The sequence below is a fragment of the Lissotriton helveticus genome, chromosome 7 (genome assembly GCF_964261635.1).
Source record: "Lissotriton helveticus chromosome 7, aLisHel1.1, whole genome shotgun sequence".
Classification (NCBI taxonomy): Eukaryota; Metazoa; Chordata; class Amphibia; order Caudata; family Salamandridae; genus Lissotriton; species Lissotriton helveticus.
In genome coordinates, this window is record NC_136068.1 from 609,722,332 (window position 1) to 609,747,187 (window position 24,856).

Genomic DNA, 24,856 nt, shown 5'->3' on the forward strand with positions numbered 1-24,856 from the left:
CTGCAGATCCCAAAATGCACCACTCACGCCATCTCGGGTAAGTTTCTCCCCGCAGCTCCATTATATCCCTTCACGGGTCCTGGATGATTTTTCGAACGTGGTGAAAGTTACTGGCAAACGTTGCTGTAGAAACAAACTTCCCTCCTGGGCCCCAAGACGCTTCAACCACAAGAGTCCAATTCCAACCTGGTCTGGAACCACAGATGCAGTGATCCTAGTTCCTCCGTGCAGTCACAGACTGCTGTTAGCAGCGACACACTTGCTAGGCATGGATGCGGTGGGTCAGAGCACTACCAATAACTTGGAACGTGAAGAATTGCCGAAGCGGTCCTTTTAGCTCCGTCCTCTTGTGAAGCGGGTCTCCTCTAGCGCACCCAGGGCAAATGTATATATTTTTAAAATGTATTATTTAGTCACTTAATTTTTAGGGCGCAACAAATCATCCCCAGGGGGATCTCTCAGCGCCTGAGAAGAGGACACTTATTAAGCATTGAAGTCTTAAAACAGCCAGGTCTTAAGCATTTTCTTAAATCGAAACAGATTGGTGCAGGCACGGATCTCCTCAGGGAGACTGTTCCAGTGACTCTATATTACAACTGAACACCAAACCCATACAAAAAAAATAAAAAAAAAATAAAAAAAAATCAAGCAGGCTTTACAGTCACTTGAATAGAATAGGAACAATTTATATTGACTAGATGGCTTAACTGACTGATAAGTATTTCAGGATTTACCGACCTAAAGGCTCCATCTCAATTACAACCACAATCTGACTTGGACAATAACTATCACTCCAGAATCAACAAATGTCTCCACTACTGGCCCATGATCACCTCAAACAATAAACTTCAAGAATCCACAAGCTATAACAAACAAATTCAAGCTTTTACAAACAACTTCCTGTTAAGGGACAATCTACTTCTAAAACCAGAATTACCAGTGTAAAACTCAAAGATTCTTCTAGAGCACAACAAATAAGTATGAGACATAGATAAAGGGGGAGAAAATAATGCATTCCAGAATTAAATTAGTCAACAGCGACTAAAAAAATCATCAAAGGAGGTTCAACAAAAATCTATCTGCGAAACACATACCATTGATTCGTTCAACCTTGTCAAGTGATCCAAAAAGGAAAACATTATTTCCGATTTTTAGATCAGCTAAAGTGAGGAATCTAACCAAATCCAGTCAACCATAACAACTCAATTGAAATCAAGAATCACACCTACCATAAATAAATGTTCTTGCCTGACAGATTCATATCTCAAACCTACTTATAGTCAAGTGGTCAATAACGATTCCACATTAATATCAAATGGAGTGGGTTTGGAAGGACCCAAAAACATAACGGATGCCTTACCTAGCCTATGGGGAGAGCAGACCTCATAGGTAGTGAAAACACACGTGGGGGTTCCTCACAACCTGGGCAAGGAACACAAATTCATACCTGCCCTGCCTTTCACCTATCACTTGCTCCACACCCTAGGGGTGCTCTAGTGTTTGTAAAAGGCACCCTCAGCATTCACCAATGATTTAGCATAGCCAACCGCAGCATAAGTGCAAATGTGCGCACACAGGAGTATGATGGCAGACTTGAGACATGTTTAAAAACACCATGAGGCTACTCCCTGCGGTAAGCTAAAACTGTAGTTTAAAAGTAATTCAGCAATTTCCCCATGTTGACCTTTGGGACAGGCCGACCTCCTAGGTAAGGAAAGCCTGCATGGAGATTATTACCTGCCCTGTCTTTTGCCTACCCCTCAGGGTTTCCCTTAGGGGTGTCCTAGTGGTAGGAATTGGCCCACTCAGCATTGGCTAATGGTTTAGAAATGCCAACCTGAGCATAAGTGCAACTGTGCACACATAGGCCTGCAATGGCAGACTTGAGACATGTTTGAAAGGCTATTCTATGGGGTAGCTCAGTCAGTGCTGCATATTAGCCAGTGCAGAAACTGCCCTGTGTATATGGTATGCCTCTTTACAAGGTACTCACAGGTACAGCACCTAAAGCAATCAGGTAAGTACCACTCCCTAGCAAGTGTAGGAACGACGTGCATTTTTTCACACTGCATTACAGAGGTAAAGTGCCCAGAGTCCATAGGCCACGAAAAGAGAATCAGCAAAAAACAGGTGGAAAAAAGCAACACGTTTTAGGGAAATCCCCTAAGAAGGGCAATGTCCAACAACTAGCTACTCCAGAACTTGTAGAAGAGAGGTAGCAGAGAGACAGGGGCTAGAGCCCAACTTTTCAGTATGTTTTTTAAGCAGAGACAGGACCAATGCAGAACTGAAGTAAGGATGACTGTAGTGAAAACGTAACTGAAGAGAAATGCCCGTTGGGACAGCACATGAGAACAGAGTGACAGTGGTTTAATGACTTGGGAGCTAAAAGACCCAGAGGATGTAAAAATGGTGTTGGCAGAATTGAGAATTGGAATTAATTCAGAGGAAGTTGTGCAATATAATTACTGAACATGGTGAAATGGATGACAGATGAGGGAGTGATGGAGGAAAGAGGTAACAGTTGCCAAGCTGCTCCTAATGTCTGAAGTCTTTGAGAAATACAAAGGCAAAGCTAAACATGCGAGTTATAGGAATGTGTGATAAGTGTGATGTGAAGAGAGAAGAGATAATTGAGGTTGTTGAGTGCATGAATCCAGTAAAAAGAGGTCTTGATAAGAAGGTTTGACATTTCTGAGGGTATCTGGGACACATTCATAAGCACAAAGATGTTTTATAACCGAGTTTTTGTACCACTGAAAAAAGATGAGTGCACTCATTTTTTTAATTAAAGTTGGGATTCTGGTAATAATCCACGGCTGTGGCTAAGAGGCATCAGAGATAAAACTATTAAAGAACCGTGTGAGAAAATATTGATATCAGTGTGTCATTAAGCAGGTCAAAATATGTGGCATTCATTAAGAGTGCGAAGTAATTGTAATTTCGATTTAGGAATGATGGTGGGGCATATGAAGAATGGTTGTGATTGATGCTATGGTTCTTAGTGTGGTGGGGTGGTGTCAGAATGATGGAAGCGGAGGTGTATGATGACATGGTCAGGGGGTGAGCTTATGTTGGGCCCCACCACCCCAACAGGGGTCAAGGCGTGAAAAGGAAAAAGTTGATTTTAATGTTGCTACGTAGGTCAAAAGAGCTGGAGGTCAGTGAAATTTTGGATTTAGGAATGATAATAGTGCATTAGAAGCTAGGGGTCTTAAGTGGAATAGAGGAGTGTGGCTGGATGGGAGCAGAAGTGTATAAGGATATGTTCAGAAAGAAATAGCATTATGTTGAGTGGGATGAGAGCCTTTGAAATCAGTGTCACATCAAGGGTGTTTCATAGGCGAGAAGTGAGTGTTTTGAAGTGAGTAGTGGAAAAGAAACAGAGGATATTTTGCCGTGATTCTTTGGATTAAGGTAACAGGACTAGAAACTGGTGTAATAGGGGATGGTGATGATAAAATGTCAATAAAGTCAATCAAGGAAGGTACTGATGTGTTCTTTTGGGCGGTAAATGGGCACAATATGGATACCCTATTAGTACTGTATATCTACTAAGGACTTTTGGCCTGTGACTACTGCGACCTGATCTCTCTGTGGATTGATGGGTGCCGCGGAACCACGGATGGTTGGCGAATTATCCTGAAGGGTCGGAAGCAAGGGACTTGCTGTTGTCCATCAACAACGATTGCCAAGTGCCACCTCCCCGGATCGGACGACGAATATACGATTGTCCCAAAATGGCGACCGAGCCGGAGGGTGACAAAAGGCAACTGAAGGCCACTAGAGGGGGAAGATATACTCAATCGAACAATATGGACCGATGTGCACAAACGAAGGGGTCGCCAAGTGGACTGGGTAAGTCACAGGAAGGAGTAAAAGACGCCTCTGCCCTGGAAGTGGAGCCGACATTGCAAGACGTGATGGCCGCCATTGACGGGATCAAGTCCTCGCTTGGACAGAAAATGGAGACCCTTGCTCGTGAATTGGATGCTGTGTCCATTGAGGTTAACTTGATTCGGACGGACCTCACGATGACGAGTGAGAAAGTGAAGTCTTTGGACATTAAGACAGCTAGTCTTACGGATGACGTCACTGAGTTACAATCTGAAGTACGGATTCTGAGGACCTCCAATGAACTTGTTGTCCATCGACTGGAGGATTTTGAAGGGAGGGCCCGGAGGAATAACATTCGTATTATTGGGGTGCCGGAAAAAGCAGAAGGGCAGGTGGCCGATCTCTTTGCGGAGGGTCTAATAATCAATCACCTTGGACCCAAAGGCCTGAGCAAGTTCTTCATTGTAGAGCGGGCACACAGAATTTCTGGAGGTAAACCGCGTATTGGTGGCCTGCCCCGGCCCTTGATAGCCAGAATATTTAATTTTAGGGACAGAGACGTAATCCTCCAGACGTCCAGAACGGGAGGCTCCTTTAAGTTTGAAAACTCGTCCATCAGTTTCTTTCCAGACTTTACGCAAGCAGCCCAAAAGCAGAGACTGCGTTTTATGGGGGTGAAAAGAAGGCTTCGTGATATGGGACTCAAATACGCCATGCTTTACCCGGCTAAGCTGAGAATCGAACATGAAGAGAGAACTTATTTCTTTGATAAGCCGGACATCGCTGCAGATTGGTTGGACACCTTAACTGCCCAGCAAGAGCCCCAGAGACAGTGTGGAGAAGACGGGGGTGCGCAAGAACAAGAATGAGACCTGTTGTTCTGGGACCCGGGGAGAGCTGGGGAAAGTTCCATTGTTGTAATGTCTTGGATTGCAGACCTAGCACAGTACATAAGGGGGGTCAACGGGCTATTGGTAGGTCCCTTTTCTCCTCAGACTTACTTTTTGTAGTTTAATCTTTTAGTCTAGATGTGGGGGAGACAGGCACACTGCAAGTTGGGGAGGCTTGATAGTCGTAAGCAGGGGTGCAGGGAGGGGGGCAGTGTAGTGGGATGTTTGGGGGGAAATGTTGATTTGTTGTGTTTTGTTTGTGTTTTCGCAAGGCATTGTATTTCACGATTGCTTCTTTATGGTGCGGGGCTCGGAAGAGGGTTGGGTCTTCGTTCGGTTTCATGATGGGGGGTAGAGGATTGAGGGTATTGAGTTGGAATGTTAATGAGTTGGGGGATAAAATCAAGCGCAGTGGGGTTATACAATTCCGTATAAGACTTTCCCCAGATGTGGTCCTACTTCAGGAAACTCACTTGGTTGGAAATGTATGTAAGGCGATGAATAGGAAAGGCTATCGGCTGGTGGCGCACGCCGGTTTTACTTCTGGGTCCCGGGGTGTTGGGATCCTTCTCAAGAATTCTCTCCCGTTTGTAGTTGATTCGATTGTTGCAGATGAGAGGGAACGATATGCTGTGGTTTCGGGACGTTGGGAGGGCGCATTCTCTCCCTGGTTTCGATTTATGTCCCTCCGGGTCTGTAGAACACGACCGTTCTTGAGTTGGGGAAGATTGTGTTGGATCTTCCTAGTGGATTATTGATCTTGGGTGGAGATTTCAAAACTGTAGTCTCTGGCACCTTGGACAGTATCCGTCACGGGACGTGCGCCGGGCTCAAAGATGGCTGCCGGACTTTATGGAGGCACTGGGCTTGGTTGATAGCTGGAGATTATTTCATCCTAGTTAACAGCAGTACACCTTCCACTCTGGCGCTCATGGTAATCTCTCTCGGATTGACTATGGTCTGATGCCTGCGGCCCAGGCTTCGTATATTGTTTAGGTACAACATCTGGCCAGGGGTATCTCGAATCACTCGCCGCTATGGCTTAGATTTGATTTTGCCTCTGGCTCAAGTGGTAGAGTCGCCCCCATTAATCCCTGGTATCGGCGTAATCCTAAAATTCGCAAGGAGTTGTTGCAAGCGTTGGAGCATTATTTTCAAGATAATGAGGGATCGGTTTCCTCGTCGATTTCGTTGTGGGAGGCTTTTAAGACTGGTCAGGGGTCAGGCTTTATCCCTGATCGCAGGTGTTAGAAAGCAGAAAAAGGAGGACGTAGTGAGAATTGAGTCGGAAATAGCCAACATAGAAACGGAATTAGAGCAGGAGGTGACCCGTGCCAGATTACATGTTTTACAACTTAAACAGCTTGAGTATAGGACAATGGTCACTGACAGTACAAGAGCCCTAAGTCGAGAGAAGCAGGGGCGTCTTTATGATGTAGGGGACAAGGCCGGTAAATTGATAGCCTGGTTAGATAGGAAGGATAGAGCAGATCGGGTGGTTCCAGAGATTGAGACTAAGGACGGGACTTGTATAACTGACCCACAGGGGATAGTGGACCGTTTCGCTGAATACTTTCGTATTATTTACACTTCCGTCTCAGATAGACCGGAGGAAGATTTGTGTCTATTATTGAGGGATATTAAGCTTCCGTGTCTGTCTACGGAGGATCGTGACCTCATGAATAGTAAGCTTACTGCTGATGAGATAGCCTTGGCAGTGCACTCCTTGAATTCCGGAAAAGCGATGGATCCCAAGCGTCTCCCTATCGAAATATACAAGCTTCGACCCGATAAAATCTCCCCCATTTGAGAGATATGTTTTTGGAGTCCCGAGAGTGTGGTGTGCTCCCCCAGGATCAGAGACTGGCATAGATAGTGGTGATACATAAGGAAGGGAAGCCCCGAGCTAGCTGCGCTTCGTACAGGCCGATCTCATTGTTGAACTCGGAACCCAAGATACTGGCTAAAATACTGTCCAATAGATTGATCAAAGTCATTGGTGAGCTTGTACATCCCGACCAATCGGGATTCATTCCGCATAGAAATGAGTCTTTGAACCGGAGGCGGTTGCATGGGGTTCTAGCGAGGGCGCATACCTTGCGAGAGCTGGCAATCATAGCGTCACTTGACGCGACGATGGCTTTTGACACTGTGGAATGGCCATATTTATGGGCTGTTCTGGCTAAATTCGGTTTTGGTCCGGAGTTCATTAGCTGGGTACGCCTATTATACACTGAGCCTCTTGCGCAGGTTGTCGTGAACGGTCGTGTCTCGGTGCCATTTTGTCTTGGGCGGGGCACTAGGCAGGGCTGCCCGCTTTCTCCCCTTCTGTTTTCGGTGGCTCTCGAGCCTTTAGCGGCCTGGCTCCGTTGGGAGCCCTCGATCAAAGGTATTTGTTGGTCTCCGAAGTTTGAAGATCGGATCTCTTTATATGCTGATGACATCTTACTTTATCTTTCCTCTCTAAGGAAGTCCCTTATTGTGCTCTGTGATGTATTGGCCTCTTATGGTAGAAATTCAGGATTGATTATAACCTGGGCGAAATCTTATTTGTAGGTCTTATGTGGTGATGCCCCCATTTTGCCTCGGAATTGTCCCATTCAAATTGCAAAGGAAGGGTTCAAATATCTCTGGGTTTATATTTCAATGGATCCCACGATCTGGTATGAAAGAAACCTTCTCCCTCCACTGGCCCGGCTGAAAAGTGATGTAGCTGGGTGGCAGAGACTTCCGCTCTCGATGTTAGGACGGGCGGCCCTTTTTAAAATGATGTCCCTGCCCCGTTTCCTTTATGCCCTCCAAAATACTCTAGATGTGGTACCTGCTAGCTATTTTCGCAAAGTGGAGGGTTTGCAGCGTAAACTACTCTGGGACGGTAGGCCGCGTATAGCATTAGCGAAGCGGACGCTACCGTGGTACGATGGAGGGATTGCCCTCCCCGATATCAAGAGATACTATTGGGCGTCGCAATTGGGGGCTATAAATCACGGTACCTACGGGTCCGATACAGATCCCGGTTATATCATGGACAGATGGCTACTTCCTGGTGGTAGTTATAGCAGAGCGCTGTATACCAGATCAGTAGAGAAAACCCTGACAGGACCGACCAGGGTGGCGGTACATATATGGCACGATGTCACTAGTTCGCTTGGATGGAAAGGCTGCTTGACTTTGACTACCCCACTCTTTGGATCTGATAGGTTTGGCAAGCTATGGAATACGAAGGGTTTTGACAAATGGGAACTGATAGGGAGTACTACTGTAGGTGATCTCTGGGTGAAGGGGAAGATTAAGTCACTTGCTGAATTACAAACTGAATACGAGCTGAGTGGGACGGAGTATTTTCGTTATGCGCAGGTTAGTCATGCAATGAGATCGGTCTTCCCCGAGGGGGAGGGGATACCGAAGGCATTCCCCTTGGAGGACCGTATACTAGATGGACATTTGCCCGACAGCATCATTTCTCTTATTTATAGAAAACTGATAAATCACAGAGCGGATCTTCTAATAGATCTGAGGGATAAGTGGTCCCGAGATGGTCTAGAAATTGATGATGAAGACTGGCAGTCGGCACTCTCCTCTCCGAAGGAGGTTGCGATTCCAGCAAGACTGAGACTTGTCCAGCTGCAAAATACTCCATAGAGTTTATGCCACGGGTCCACGTCTGATTAAAATGGGTTTAACGGAGGATGGTCTGTGTAAGCGGAGATGTGGTCAATTGGGGACGTTTCTCCACATCATATGGGAATGTCGGTATATGGTAAACTACTGGGGCTCTGTCCACGATGTTATGGAGGAAGATGACAGGTGTGGCTCTCTTGCCGGAAGCTAGGAGATGCTTGCTGAATATTTGGGAGCCTACGGACCTAAAAACTGCACAGACCCAATGGGTCACGTTGGGAGCCATGATTGCTAAACGAAACATAGCACAGCAGTGGGGCTCTGAAAGGCCGCCAGTGATAGAGGGGTGGAAAGAAAGTATGGATTAGTGTATGTTCCGTGAAAAAACTGTTTACCTGGCATGGGGTCGTCCTCGGAAGTGGAACAGTGTCTGGGGCCCTTGGAATGATTACAGCGGGAATATTTGTGTGCCACCTGCAAATGTAGTCTTTGATGTCCCACTTTCCCCATGATCCGTTTATGTGAATATTTATGATATCGATGTTTTGTATGTTGACACTGAACGACCCTCTTCTGTACTATGCACCGATTTGTGTTTATTGATGCCTTGTTTTAATAACAAAGAAACATTTTTTAAAACGTGACCAATTTGCAGAACATTTAGTTTGATGTAGCCTTGAAATTTACAAGAACATGTATTAGGAACCATCATATAATATGAATTTAAATATCATTAATTTGAAAAAATATGTTATTAATTTTAGTAATTACGATATAGCCAATATTTAAAGTGCATATTAAAATAAAATATGAATATTCTTCACTATAAATTCATTTTAATATTTAATAAAGAATTTAATGTAGGAGCCTACAGTTTTAAGTGTTGTGGGTTAACAATGAGTTTTATGGTTCGGGGGAGCAGTAGTGTTAAGGGGAATAACATGTTTTTTTTATTTAAAGTGCTTCTGATTTGCCAGTGCAATTGAACCATTATCATACAATGCTGAATCTGCATTTTTGCTAATTGTTTACGCCCACAAGGTGTACAAAAACCCTTGTGTTGAAGGTTTGGCAGACAAGTTTTCATTTTCCTCCTGAAGCTCTGTCTGATATTTTTGAGACTTTCTCTTAGGATGTTGCCAATACTCTTTAACAGCTTGACACTTAGAATCTGGAGAGATTTAATGGCCTAAATACGGATGTTACTATGATTTTATGATTCTGTATCTGAGCCTTCATGACAAACTATGCAGCTTTTCTTTTACTGTTTACACTAACAATTCTATAATAAACTTTTAAAACTTAATTTTAATCTAGAACTCAGTCATTGAAAGGTATCAGTTTCTATTTTAAATTCTACTTTGCTAATTATTGAAATATTGTTAAGGTGGGTGGTCTCTTGCCGCTAGATCAACGAGAAATCACAGCGCAAAGATACCGGAGGTAAACATCAGGATGCGTAAAATATTAGCGTTCGGCACCCACAATCTTAGTGGGTTGTTTCACACCATCTGACAAAACAAAAGTTGGAGCTAAAACTAAATAAGCAACTTTGAAGCATTAGTTAAGGATTCAGCTCTTTTGGGGAGGCCATCTAATCTTAATGTGCCCCAGTGCAATTTTAAAGCAGGAGTCAAGGAAAAAAAAAGCAATTTGTGAATATGCAATTTATATTACTTAAACAAAAACGGATTTAAAATATTTGAGGCATTTAAAAAATAAAATTAAGTGCTCAATGTTATGACTCCAAAATCATCTCTTCTGAAGTCTGGCAAAGGTGCATACACATTCAATTAGGGAAACTTCCTGCACTGAAGATGGAGGATTCATGGGTAAATTCAATAACAAAGAAAAACCAAAGGTGGTGATGGACGGAGCGTTGACAATACAAACACTCACCCCCAGTCAACTGATCTGGGTTTAATCCATCACCGTTCTTTAGCTCACTCCGCCACCCCAGATCAGACATGGCCATATGCAAATCAGTCTGACCCTGTGCCTCATGGGAACAGTCCAGCCCGAACTGCCAAGCCATGTCTTCCCTGGACCGGAATCAAGCTTCCCAGGACCGGTTTCTGGCATTACATTTACATTTGGTTTTTCTTTGTTCGCCCTAAGTTGGCAGGGTATGCTCAGACGTGAGTCCCTTGCTCACTTTGCCACTGGAGTCAAGCAAGCCCGGCTGAAGACGGCTGTAATGCCAGAAACCGGTCCTGGGAAGCTTGATTCCGGTCCAGGGAAGACATGGCTTGGCAGTTCGGGCTGGACTGTTCCCATGAGGCACAGGGTCAGACTGATTTGCATATGGTCATTGTCTGAACTGGGGTGGCGGAGTGAGCTAAAGAACGGTGATGGATTAAACCCAGATCAGTTGAGTGGGGGTGAGTGTTTGTATTGTCAACGCTCCGTCCATCACCACCTTTGGTTTTCCTTCCTAAATTCAATAACATGCAGCGGAGCAGCAGGAAAAATGATCTATCACTCATGTCTTATAATTCTGCTGTCCCGTTATGGATCTAAAACAAAGTCTGCTCCAGTGTCACTGTAGGTTCGATGAAATCATCTAATAATGAGGAGTCCAAAATTATTAATGAATTTAAGATGAAATGTAAACACTTTGAGGGAGACTTAGAAACACTGACGAATAACGACCATAAATAGATCATAATTCCATCCTGTACCTAAGGAAGGTGCACAAAAATTATGGCGTTGATATGAAAGGCACTACACATTTTGCATTGCTATTTGTAACACTCTAAAGTGTGTCTTGCTTTATGCTATTTTATTCTGCACATACAGTAGTGAGTACAAGTACACTTGCATGAATGCAAACATGCTGGCTGAGCTTTTCATTAGGCTGGCACTGGAGTATAATTGGTAAAGGCTATCATTGTATAGGGAAAGAAGTGAGGCCATAATCAAAGTTAATTAAAGAGCAAAAGGACACCACTACAGCTCAGTTAACAATGACATGCCTTCTGACCCCCTAAACATTACGTATTGCTAATATTTGCTGCCAAGAAGCAGCACAGTGTTTTTCTAGTCAGAGAGGAGAAGAAACATTATATTTAACGTGCAAGGGTGGGAGATAGAGCTTCCTTATACTCCAACCCCCCCCCCCCCCACACATACACACACACACACCTCCAGACATGCAGGGGCAACTTCTTCGCGCTGTCTAGCACATGCACGAAGCAGCTGCATACATTAACGGACCTCTAGTTTAATGGAGGCAGCCAGCAGCTACTATAGGCCAAATAGTACTGCGAGGGGCAGGAGAGGGCCGTGCTATGTACCAAACAGATCTCTGAACCTGGGGAGCGGCGGTGTGTACATACAAACCGGGGTAAAGGAGCAGATATTTCCTTGAGAGAGACAGCAGTTCAGTAAGGTGGGGTTGGTGTTGAGTGCAGAGTATGCAACCGAAAAAGACTCACTCACCGGGGAGCTGCTGGAGGGGTGGGGGCGGGGGGACACGACACCGGACGATAGGTCCCTCTTAACTACGCAAGTTTTGATGGGTCTATCTCTGTGTACCAACGAGGATCGAGAGGTTCTCATTATGAATCAGGCTCCTAGTTTATCGTTTTTACTGATTTTTATATTGAAATACAGATCGAAAACAATATGTTTCCCGTCTGTATTTATTTTTTTACAACGGAAAAATGCTGAAAATTATGTTTCTAATGATTGACTTTCCATGCTGCCTGCTGTAAATTCCAGGACAATAAATGAGCATTGCGACAGCATCGGGAGTTAAAAAATGAGTTTGGATTTCTTTAAATACAGGCATATGTTGATATATATTTCAAGTAAATTGCGAATATTTACCTGTGGTTGTAGTATTTTGCTATATATGCCTGCTGAAATTAGCTAAAACGCGACAGTCAACACAGCACAAGTGCATGCTTATCAGTTAAATAAATGTGGAAATGTACCAATTTTTACTACATTTATTCCCAAACAACAAAATTAATATGGATAAATACTAATATGATGGTCACAAAATAAATATGGATAAATACTAATAAGATGGTCACAAAATGTATATGGATAAATACAGACGGAAATGTTAAAAAAAAGAAATACCATAGAACCGGGAGCCCTAATTATGAACCAATGGAGTGGCCTCGTGCTGCTACCGGAGGTGCTAAGGAGGGAGAAAGATAAAGGAACGCATGCAGAGGGGGCGGGAGGGCCAGTGGACTGTCTGGCGAGGCAGCGTGGACTGTCTTCACACCACAGAGCCTAGCGATGAACTCCTACGGGTTGGCCGATGGCGGACAAATATAGATAGGAAAGGTTGGGTGATGAACATTAAGTTGAAACTTACATCTGCTTGGGGAAAAGCCACGTGCACCGGGGGTTCCCGTTCGGTCTCCTTATCTCGCTCGGGGAATCATACTCCCAAAGTGCTGACAACCTGCGAGCACATAACCTGTTGCCTTTTGAATGCTGCTCTGGAACTGCGGCTGGCGGGTTCCGTGGCACGGCGCCGGAGGACGGAAGAATGCAGGGCTGGGCACGTTCCGAGCATGACTGTCCCAGAGCGGGTGACAGAGCGCCGGTCCGGTAGTACTAGCGCTCACGCTGCGGCCCCGGACTCGTACTCCAAGACAAGAAGCACGGAACTAGAACCTGGTTGCCCTATCCGGCATTCAAACCTGACAGAAGTCTGGTCTGGCAGACAGCAGACCGGAAGTGCCACAGCACTTCAGTCAGCGCGGGGTTTTATGGCACTGTTCTGCTGATACACCTAGCAACGGGGAAGGAGCTGTCCAAGGTCGAACGGCTGTTGTAAGAATAAGTGCTCTTCCATGGGAGTACGTATTTCACATACCAGTCCTTGGAATTCTCGCATTTATTTTAGCAATAACCGTTAGGCATATCGCGTCAATACAGTAAGTTATATTGCTTTGTTGCAGGTCGAAATTGTATGCCATTTACACAGCGCTTTCCAAATCCACTGCGAAGCCTGGCGGAAATAAATTATTCTTCCACGGAGTTGTGACTAAAAAGGGTAACACCAAAATTAAAGCAATGTGTGATCTTGAACACAAAGGCGAAGGCGGGTGAGGCAATTCAATTGAGAAGCTAGCCTGCTAATGGCTTATTGTCTGTGCGTTCCTGGTTAGCCGTAAAATGCCCACGACAACACTGAATGTAGCTCAGTAATTGCATCCTGTGCCCAGACTCTTAGCGGACTTCATAAAAGTCTAGCTATGCAGACGGAGGGTGTCAAAGGTGCCATTTCCCACACATACCGAGGAGAGTGCCACTGGATTTCGAGTTGTACTTCTGGGCCAGGAATCTTTAGCTCACAAAAACTAAGGCTGGGTACCCAAGAACAATACATTCTGTATCACGATCACACTGAAATACATTTATCTAGAGAGCAGCGAATTGGCTTAACGATAAGAGAGGCCTCTTTGGTACCTAGGTTCTTTCACTCAGCAGCTTTAAATGGCCGAAGCCTATGCACGGTAAGATAGGTAGACGAATTCCACATTTTCCTACCTTTCGTGTCTGAAAATGTGAACTCTATTAAGAACACTGAGGCGAGGATAAGGCTTTCTCTCTCCCCTCTGCTTTATTATCAGCAGCTCATTATCAAGGAAAGAACACAACTACAATAATTATAACAGTATAAAATACACATCAAGAGTCTGTAAGCCTAATAAGCACTTGATTAACACCCGTCTTAACCTCTTTCTTACTGCGAAGATTTCTCAGTCAATTCCCAGCATGGTCCTGATTTATCACACTGCCTAGAACAACAAGTATTTGCAATGCAATAGGTCTCGTATTTGTGAGAGTTTGAGCTATTGGCATTGTAAATGATAATACCTTTTAGGAGTGAGTCTACAAAACCTGCAAACGGTGCGTAAACACCACTTGCAGGTTTTGGAAACACATAAGTAAAAGGCAGTCATCTATAATGCAATAGCACAAACTCTCGCAAATGCAAGACCGTAAGCCAGTGGTTCCCAAACTGTGCGCCGCTGCACCCCGGTGCGCCATTAGGAGAAGCCAGGGGCGCAAGTTTGTAATCATGTTGAGAAAATGCATCTGAGCAATTAAGAAACGATGAGTCTTTTGACGCCCTACCTGTCCCTTGAACGAAGGATGCAAGTGAAGCTTTATTAAATAACACCCAGACACAGTGCAACACAGGGAGGTTGCAAATGCCACCTTTTTAAACCAGAATCATCGTTCGGCTCAAGAGAGAGCGACCGTCATACACACGTACTTGCTTTCACGCAGCCTCTGCATATGGCCCCCAATCGCAGCAATGTCTGACGAGCGTTATTGCTGCCGGTGTTCTAAAGTAAGTAACAGGTTGGTTGCACACTATAATAATCATTGCTTTTTAAACTTTATTTGTAAAGAAGGGGAAAATGACAAACTTGTGACCCCCAAGCCCGTGTATTATTTATATAGAGGCTGCTGTTACTGCATGTCTTTCGTATGAAGAAACCCCGCGCCTGAAAGTCCAGTATGCAAACTTGCTGTGGAAATAGGCCACCTGCAGCCAGTATTCTTTTCCCGGACCCAGTCTGACCCTCATCCAAGGGCAGGAAGAAAGCACGTAATAAACTGTTTCCTTCTCCGCCTCAGTGAAAGCAGTACCCTCGTTCTTCCCTCCCTATATTTCTCCATGTTAGTGACAAGAGTAGGGCCTCCCAAATTAAATGAGCATTATAAAACCTTATCTACTGGTACTATCCTTTGAAGGTTTAAGGCTACTTCTTACAGCCAAGATGTATTTCACCTAGGGCCGTAAAAATGTAGTGTTATGAAACCACTGGAAGGAATTAATTTTTCTCCACTTTTGTCCGATTACGGAAAGCTTCCCTTAAACTCGGGATAATGATTTTGGAGCTCATTCTGTGTGGTCTGGCGTGGTTATTTCTGCTTTATTTTTTAGGTTAGTTACTGCTGCGCAATTACCACCTTAACACGATTGTATCGAAGTTTAAAAACAAAGTGTATTTCTGCTCACATTTTTCCCTTGCTGAAAGCAAGTGGGAAATATAAACAGAGAAGTACCTGAACTTCAAGGATTGCATGAGTTAAATATCCTGTTGATTTTGAAACGGACTGTATTCCCCATTGTTGCCCAAAACTTCATAATGCTCGGTAATTGAGCTGGTGCTAATGGCCAGAGTTGGTAACCCTGGGCCTGCAGCTTTTAGTCAGATATATAAAAAAAATGGCAGGTCACCTCTGTAGAGCAAAACAGGCGTTTCATTAAGCAGTTTATCCCTCCATGTATATTCACCTATTAATTCAATCATTCCATTCTCCGCTTCATACACATAAAAAAAATGTGTATGGGATATAAAAATTTCAACTGCTTTAGAAATTCATGTTTACATTTTAATCAATGATACCAAATATTTCAGATTAACAATGCTAATATCTGAAGAAGCACAGCCGACTAAAAGACCAGCTTGCATTGTCAATAAGGTAAAAATTCTTGATTTCTAGGAAAATTTTACGTTAAAAAAAAATTAGAGGGCACAGCTGTTAAAAATCTATCAACTATGATTGTGCTCTCAGATCGCCCTAGCTGTTTTGAGTTGAATCTGTGCCTCTGCATTATTATTTGCTATTTTATATAGCGCGGACATGGCCCGTAGGTGTCGGAACGCTATTCGAAAGTAGCATGATAAAATGGTTACAGCAAGTTACTGTTACAATAATTATGTTCAGGTATTGTCGCTGCTGGAAAGGTGAAAAGCCTCAAACACGCCTGTTACTTACCTCCTGGGCCAAATAAGGCTTCTCTAATTGTATTGTAATTACATGGATCTAGCTCTTACTAGCTCTTACTACCTCGGACAAGACATCACATGCGCTGATATGCAAGTTTAACTCTGACTGCAGCAACCTCGTCGTCTGAGAGGTTGTTAATTCACCCTAGACTGGGTCACTTATGTTTTTTTATGGGAAGAGGAGTGCGGCAGTGGGATGAGAGAAATACAGGAAACTAAAAGTGTCACCAAGACTTTAAGTGTGAGAAAAAAAAGGGCAAGCCCCCCCAGGTGGATGATGAAATACACGGGGGTAAAAGAAAGTGTGAAAGATTCAAAGAGGAAGAGAAGGAAAGCAGGACATATAGGTAGAGGGAGGGGAGAAACAGAATGTCTGAAGAGAAAAAGCTTTGACAAGAGGTGGAGAAACGAAAAGGATTGGGAATAAAAGACGCTTTAGCTTTTTCATAACTAAAAGTTTTATCATTAACTGACCATAAACAGATACAGCAGGGGTTGCAACAATGCAAGCTTCCTAAAGTGTGATTAAAAAAGGTTAAGTCATGGAAACATATTTGGCAATTAATATTGTATAGTTTATTACTTAACCAAATAAAGTTTTTATTAAACAACTGTTATAGTTTAATTTTGTTACAAATATGATTATAATACCTTCATCAGCTCCATCCCAAGTAATTTAAGGGAGAAAACGGGAAAAACTCCCGCTGTCGGGGTTACATACCCCCAGCGATTTATATAAAAAAAATGACATAATGGGGAGCCACGGCCAACTGCCAATTAGGTCAAGGGAGCCACAGGTCGAAAAAGTTTGGGAACCACTGCCGTAAGCAATCGCAGCACCCGAGCTTTAGCTCAGGATGTTGAAAGCTAAAAAGCGGGTGCAAGTTTTATAAAGGTACTTGAGAAGGAATAAATTCAGTTTCACAAAACCTTTTTATTTAAGTTAATGATCAACAAGTTAATGTATGGTAGGCGTGTGCTATCCATTTGTTTCGATTGAAGCTCTATGTGCGATTATATGGATAGCTTGGTGTCACGGGGTAGAAATATGCTGGAAAAATCTGTTTGTTTCAAGTGGTTGTGGTTGTCTGAAGTGGCTTTTTGTGCCCTAGGATGCTGTGTTAAATATTACTGAATGGTGTTTTGTAGAGAGTTGAGGTTAACACAGTAGTCTGAAGCAAAAGCCATGTTTTTAGCGTTCCGGAAGAAGAGCTGTTTTTTTTATGTGGAGTGGCAGAGAGTACTAAAGATTTTGGCTTGAACTGGGAAAGAACAGCCATTCATTTATAACTTATTTAAATAATGGCACTTTAATTTGGAGGACAATATCAGAGAGGAAACTGTATTGAGGACATTAATTTGGTTAATTTTTGCAGGAAAAAAAACTTTTGTCATCTCTGAAGTGAAATTGACTACCAGTGCAGTGGCAATGGGGTTTTCCAACATGAATTCAGGCAGTATGATGCAGGAGGATTCTAACTTGAGTTTTGAAGCAATTGAAATTTGTGATTAATTTTGGTGCCGGCAGGAAAATATGTTTGTGCAGTTGAGATCAGAGAGAATACAAGGGTAGCTGTACTTTTTGGTTCTTTGGGAAAACCCTAGGTGTCAGAATATCCGTTTCAGGATTCTATGTATATTAATCGAGGGCTTTAGTAGGGAATCTCCTTGGGGTTCCAACATCGAGTCCACATCTAACAGGATTCCAAGGCTTTTCCCGTTGAGGGTAGTGTCTTTACTAGATCTGCAGGCCACAGTGAGATATTTTGTGTAAATGGCTAGTTTCCACGTCTGAGTATAGTTTTGGCGGTTCGCTGTCATTCCCTATTTGACTGCTATTAAGCAAAACAAAGTTTTTGAGGGCATTGCCAGGCAGCTGAAAGTCTCAGGTTCTGTTCTTGACATGATTAGGATGGTTTCCAAAATGTCCTGTTTCAGATCCTTACACACACACACACACAGTCTTGTATTCAGGTAGAAAGGTATTGCAATATTTCAGTAGTGAGATGTTGAATGGAACGGCGCGTTGGTAGCTCCAGGTCGGGGAAAGCGTTTGAAAGTAAAGTCGTCATGGTTAACAAAGAAAATCAATCCAGGGTGTGTCTTCACTAGTATTACCTTGAATTAGTGATGATTTGTAAATTGCTAAACTCGAAGTCCGGAGATTAGCTCTGAGAACGGAAGCAGAGTTGCAGAACCTTGTTGTGAAACTGGCTCTGTGAACGTATTGGGAGGTAGGAGATGGAGACCTTATTGGTTGGTCTGAGTCACAGATTACCTGTAAAGCCATCTCTGATCCACACCCATCAGGGGTAACAAGTGCTATATGAATGCACATCTTTCTTCCCCTTTATCCCTCTGCTATTCTTCTCACTCCAAGTAACTAACTAATATCAACCACTGAAATTACTCCATATTAATTCACCACTAATCCTTTATAGGCTTCCTGAATAGCATGAGTCAACAAGCGCTATATAAATACAAACCTTTGTCCTCCTCTATCCTTCTGCTATCATTCCAAATCCAAATAACGGACTAACCTATCCACCACTTAAAATGTACTTGCATGTTTCACTATACTAATTCAACACTAATCCTCTGTGGGTCCCGGAGTAGCGCGCTAGTCGCCGAAAAAGCGCTTCGACGCCTCGTCAGGGGTAGTACGCTATATAAATGCAATTACAATACAATACATTATTCTTCTATTTGTTTACTTTTAGGGTGCTGCTATTAAAAATAAATAATCAGAAAAAGAAAGGCATTCGGCTGCGTTTGGCCAGCATTTAACGCTGGATAAATGATAATTTTTTTTAACCCCTTCCATGCTCATGAGGAGCTGAGCTCGTCATGCAGTACACTGCTTGTGTGCTGATGACGAGCTGAGCTCGTCATGAACAATGGAAGACATGGATCTGCAGCACAGCAGGGGAAACTCTGCAGCAGCCATGTGGTTATGTGTTGAGGGACAGCGTGTCCTGCCTCTGTTGCAGGCAGGACAATATTTATGAAAATAGTGCTCATAGGCAGTAATTAAAGCTGACCAAGTAACAACATATGTAACAGGGGGTGTCCTAATGGTAGGTTACAAGATGAGACAAGGCGGTACTAAGGCGGGACTACTAAGAATAGTGACCAATGAAAAGCCACAGTTTACAAAGGTCAGTGACAGGAGTCAATTTAAAAGATGGGTCGAAAGTGGGCAGAGATTCAAGCTCATACCTGAATACAGCATATCGCGAAGAGAAATCGCAAGCACTGCCTAGGCAAGAGCTAAAAAGCTACACCAATTCTCATACAAAATATTACATCTATAACAATAACGGGAGGGAAAATGGCATACAATCATGCCATTTGAAGGAGACATAAGGAAGGAGGCAAAAAGCTTTCACCTCAAATGTTTACCAGTGCTTGCAAATACTCCAAGACCAGCTTCCACTCCCTGGAGTCCCTGCGATGCCTGGAGATTCAATCTTCCACCAGGTAATCCTTGCTCAGCAAGTACTCCACCTTCACTGAAATGTTGTATTGAAGACAGTGATGCCAAAAATCATTTGCCAAGACTGCTAGGACCAGTAACACCTAGACTGTTGATATATTGGACTGCTAGGATGATGTCCAAGTTGAGCAACACACAACGTGTTGTCGTTTTCTAAAGGCTTTACTGTGAAAGAGCCCGCCAGCAAGAGTTTATGTGCAAACTCAGATCTTGATCAAACAGAGTGCCTCCGGAGAAGAGAGAAACAGATCTTGCTCTTGACCTCAGTCTAATGGCTTTAGATTCTATGATGAGGTCTGGGGCTGTCCCAAATATACATCAGCCATTCAAAGGTTCCACGTGGGACAGTCAACACTGTACCTCCACTTTAGCCTAACACAGATGGGGGAATAATATCAGACTAAGGCCCTTGCTGCGGAGGAGGGTCTTCAGGGTCTGGGCAGCTCCGCAATGTAGGCGCCCTGAAAATAAACCTTGTATGGACAATAAAAGGAGCCCCACAACTCTCGCTAGTTGCCTCAGAGGAATCGTGTCCTTGGGTAAAATCAACCTCAATAGTTTCTTTATATGTTTTGTCTTTAATGGTGGTAATAAAAGGGTCACCGTACAGGCGTCAATTAGTAGCTATGGCAATCCATCTGTTGGCTCAGCATCAGAGCCTATTTGGGGATATTTATAATGAAATCCTGACTTTAAGAGATCTTTAGCTAAGCAGAGGTGTTTACGAAGTGTTATGGGGCCGTGTGACATTTATCTTGTAGTGCAAGAATATGATAATCCTGGAGTTTTAAGACACTCCAAGTCTCATCACCTTGGTGTAACACCACTGTGACGAGGAGCACACAAATTGAAGACTGGAGATTTCTTTAATCTGTTTTTGTACTGGAATTATAAGAACCTTTGATGAGAAGGTGAATTTGGATGGTCAAAAAGTTGCACACTCTAATCTCAGAACATCTTGCAAAAAGATGAATGCCCTCAGAGAATAAAAGCATTGATCTCTTTCAGGTTTATCATCAGACGGAAGCTCATCTTTTATTTTTTTATGTTTTATTGCTATTGATATATTGCTGATAAACCCATGTGGTAAACTAGAACTTGGGACTATGGCTCCTTTTTGCAGGGGGGATTGAAACTCTACTTCCAGCAAAGGCACCGCTCTGGGTAGACACATGCAGAAGGTTTGGGGCATTAAGTCTGTACCAGGGTCTGATAGAACTCCAGATGGAACCTCTGTATAGTCTGAAAAACCTACGTATCTGATGTTGGACTGGTCCTATTGGGGACAAATTGCACTTTTGTGCCTCCCAAGGAAACAGAAAATGCCGCAATGAGACTCACCTGTCGGTCCAAATTGGTAGGTTGCAAGTCCTCTAAAGTTTCATCTGGGCTGACCCTGACCTGGAGGTCTAGTGAGAAAGAAAGCAGAGAACCTAATTTGGCCATAGCCTTAGCCCGTCTTACTGTTGGTTGTTGTTAAAGACCTTGCTGTGGGGCTCAACCAGACAATCGCCCTCTACCTCGACTGGACTGGCTAAAAAGGTCCAGATTAAATATTTTATTTAGTGACTGTTATGCTTTATCTAGAACAAGGAACTTGGTAACACATTTGCTCAGTTTTGTAATGAAGGGTTATTGAACAACACATGCGCCACCTGCTTCCAAAAAGGCGAAGACCCCAAACTTTGGATCTAGACTAATGAGCATAGAACAGAGCCTCTCAGTCAAGATGGCGACATTTGCATTCTCAAACATATAAATGCCATTTTAGGCCCAGACAGGTTAGATGTCATGGTCACCTGGGGTTCCATTTTGTTTGCCCGTCAGGACCAGATCTAGCATCTTCATTAGTGGACCGGAAAGGCCAAGGAGTTTTTCTTGGCATCTTCCCAAGCTTGGTCCTTCTTTTTTTTTATAGTTCTTTGAGAACTGGCTTAGGAAAGTGCCCATGTTCCATCGATCATCTTTTAGTGCCTGTACCACCTTACCATCTAGCCATGGATGCGGCAATTCGATCCATAAGCAGCTGCAAACCGCTCTTTGAATAGGGCAACAAAGTATTATCTATGGATATGCTACCCTCTTTATTGATGGTGTCCAGTAAGAGGAATGTGGATGCACAATATCATGCAGGAAAAACATCCCATATAACATGTTTTTAATAGTATCTGCATCACCTGAAGTGTGCTTCCTAGACTATTGGATCAGAATCTCTTTTTTGTCTGACTGAAAGGGGAAGCCAGGATCGGTAGCCCACATCTTGGTAATAATTCGGCTCCATCAATGCTATTGTAGCATCATCATCCAACCCCTGAGAGGTCCTCCCAGTACTGTTAAAGGGGGGGCTCAGATTCATTAGACTACGCAGGAGTAAAAATGACAGAACCTGTCCTGGGTTAAATATCTTGTTTGGGCTAGAAAGACTAGCTTGAGCTTCTCAAATGATCATCTTGCACTATTCGGTTTGATTTCGCCTTGGCCTTTTTGCTTGGCTGTGTCACCTTTTAGTCATATTCCGCAGACAGTTGCACAGTGGTCTTTTATACTATTCCGCTGTGGTTCAGCCAAGAGGTTTAGTTGATAATAAATGGACTCCGATACCTTAAGTACTTTGTCCACGCCCTCTTGCCCTGCCAAATCTATAATTTGACTCAAATGTTTGCCCGCCATAAAAGAAGCTACATATGCCTCTTCAAAGAAAGGTAGGCATTTCCTGGCTATCAAGACAAGCCACGTGTGTCCCACACGTGGCCCTGGATTACGCCCTGCCAACAAAATGCGGTGCTTTAGGTCCAATTAAATCGCCATTAGTTTTGAGTGGTGTCAATCAATAACTTAATATCTTGAAGGGTACATTACTCGGGTTGAGGAGGAAACCCCGCTGGGTGCACCCCCTTTTCAAAGAAAACTCGCCCTTATACAGTCTAGAAGCGCTCAGGCGACTGGAAAGAAAAAAGGAAGTCAATTGGCAATGAGATTCAACAATTACTGCAAAAATGGACACACCAAATAATACAGTACACCATTCAGACAACAGGATATGGGTAATTCCGTATCGTGAGCTGTGCAGCAAAAGAAAGGAGGGAATGAAGGTTACTCAAAGTTTAATAGGCCCAGAGACTTGCTTAGTGGATTCTGTCACATGTTTTTTACTGTGTCATGATGGTTATTGTAGTTTTATTGTTTCACTTACTAATGAGTTGCTGATAATAAAGGAAAGGAGAAGCATAAATCCTCGTCTCCTGTCATACAGTTTCCTAAGAAATCCATTTTTAAGCTCTATAATTACATTACACTTTAATGTGAACAAATTGTAAGACTAGCATACCCATTGATAGGAAGACTAGCAAACCCGTTGATAGGAAGACTAGCATACCCGTTGATAGGAAGACTAGCATACCCGTTGATAGGAAGACTAGCATACCCGTTGATAGGAAGACTAGCATACCCGTTGATAGGAAGACTAGCATACCCATTGATAGTAAGCAAAGGTGACTGCATCTTTTGTCTGGCAGGTAAGCCATTTCCATGTTGTTTACTGAAGGAAGGCTGGTGTTCTATCACTGCGCAGTAAATGAACAGTGGCAAAGCGAATCAGTCTTGCATACAAGAGGTATTGGCGTTGTCGATATTTTTTAGCCTTGTTGTGCAGCAGCACAGCTGCTCCTCAGCATGGCTGAAAGTGAAAAAATACTAGCTGCATCTACTGCCTGGCAGTGCCTTTTTTAATTGCTGGTAGGGAGGCAATACAGAGGGGGGACAGAACATGGAGGGCGAGTCACGCTGAACGCGGTTTAAAGGGAAGGGGCGTTATATAAGAACGCTCTTTTCGATTAGGTTGGGCACCAGCAGCTTTCTTACTCGAGGGAGTGAGGGTGTGCTTCGAAATGCGGGTCCCCTAAAGAGGCTCACTTGAATGTTGTTGCTTTTTGTGATTCGTGAATTAGGTGTACCCCATAGGAAGGACTGGAAAAGTCTCGCCTCCACTACGTAGAGATGGGCTGGGGAAAAGATCACCTGGCTAAGGGGCATCCAGGGTAGACCCTGGGAAGCTGTACTGAAAGGCTTTCTTATATGGAGCATTCTGTGCGCGAAATAGGCTCTCTAGGACACCTGCGGGGGGCGTGAGGATCTTAAGTGGGGCACGCTGGAAATTCACAAATGCTCTCCTGTTGAGGTAGGTCCTGGGTGTCGCTGGAGGAAGTTCGCCTGTTTAGAGGGTCTCTGGGGATGACGCTCTCCTCCTTTGCGGTGGAATCACCAATTTGGGGGAGGGGGGCCCTTGCTCGGGGGGCCCTTGCTCGAGAGGAAGGCTGCGACTCTCTCTTCACTGGGGGTCTCTGCGGGGCAATGTATGTCATGGAGCCTGAAGTGTCTCTGCGTGCCCCTTCCTCGGAACTCACCTCAAGGGCCGGGCTGAAGCTGGTCCCAACACTCCTCTGCCGCTTCCGAGAGCGGCCGGCCTCTTCCTCCTCATCCTCATCCTCCCCGTCCGAGATGACTATCACCTGGTCCATTGCCCTGGAGTGCAGCCCGCATCCCAAGCACTAAGCCTGGCAACCCGTGCTGTGGAGCGAACACTTCCGGGTGCGGCCGATGTCAGGCTGAAGCAATCTATCCCTGAGCTAGTCCAATGTAATCAACCCCCAATAGGGGGAGCACAGCCGTGCAGGAAAACGCGATCCAATCTTATATACCCTTTGAAGTAATCCATCCCAGAGAAATCATAGCCAGGCAGAATCAATGTATCACAGAAATGGCCCGACGCCGAGCATGTTTTGGCCTGGCTTGACGGCTATAAAGAAAATGTTTACGTGATCAAAACACAAATAGCTTTGAGCAGAGTAGCTGGAGGGTGTAGCTGGCTGTGATGATTCTCCTAAATGCAGCATTTAATTAGCTGCATTTAGGAGAATTGGTAGAAAGGTTATGCTCAATTCACTAGCATACATGCCAACGTTTTAGAAGAGGAAAGGGAGCGTTTTTAGAAAATAATTGAGAGATTGTTTTTCTCCTATTGACTTCTATTGAAGCCTGAAATCGGTCTACTGTCATGTATGGAACTTAGTGTACTGCTGTAGAACGGATATCAGAAACGCAGATGCATGTTTATTTCCCCTTACCTGCCAGGAACACGGGGAAAGCGGAGACAGAGAGTCCATGACAAAAATGTTGTGCACTGGCCTGCAGGAGCAGGTTGCTGGCAGTGAATACTACGAGTCTCACTAGACCAG

At 43.9% G+C, this 24,856-nt stretch overlaps 1 protein-coding gene across 1 annotated transcript in view; it reads right to left on the reverse strand.

Annotated features, from left to right (window-relative positions):
- The window catches only part of SIMC1 (SUMO interacting motifs containing 1), a 373,014-nt gene extending 348,749 nt beyond the window's left edge, over positions 1-24,265 (reverse strand). Inside the window, exon 1 of the mRNA XM_078652825.1 lies at positions 24,026-24,265. Within this exon, the coding sequence (XP_078508951.1) occupies positions 24,026-24,139 (114 nt within the window). The 5' untranslated portion in view covers positions 24,140-24,265. The remainder of the gene's footprint in view (positions 1-24,025) is intronic.
- Between the last annotated feature and the right edge of the window lie 591 nt (positions 24,266-24,856).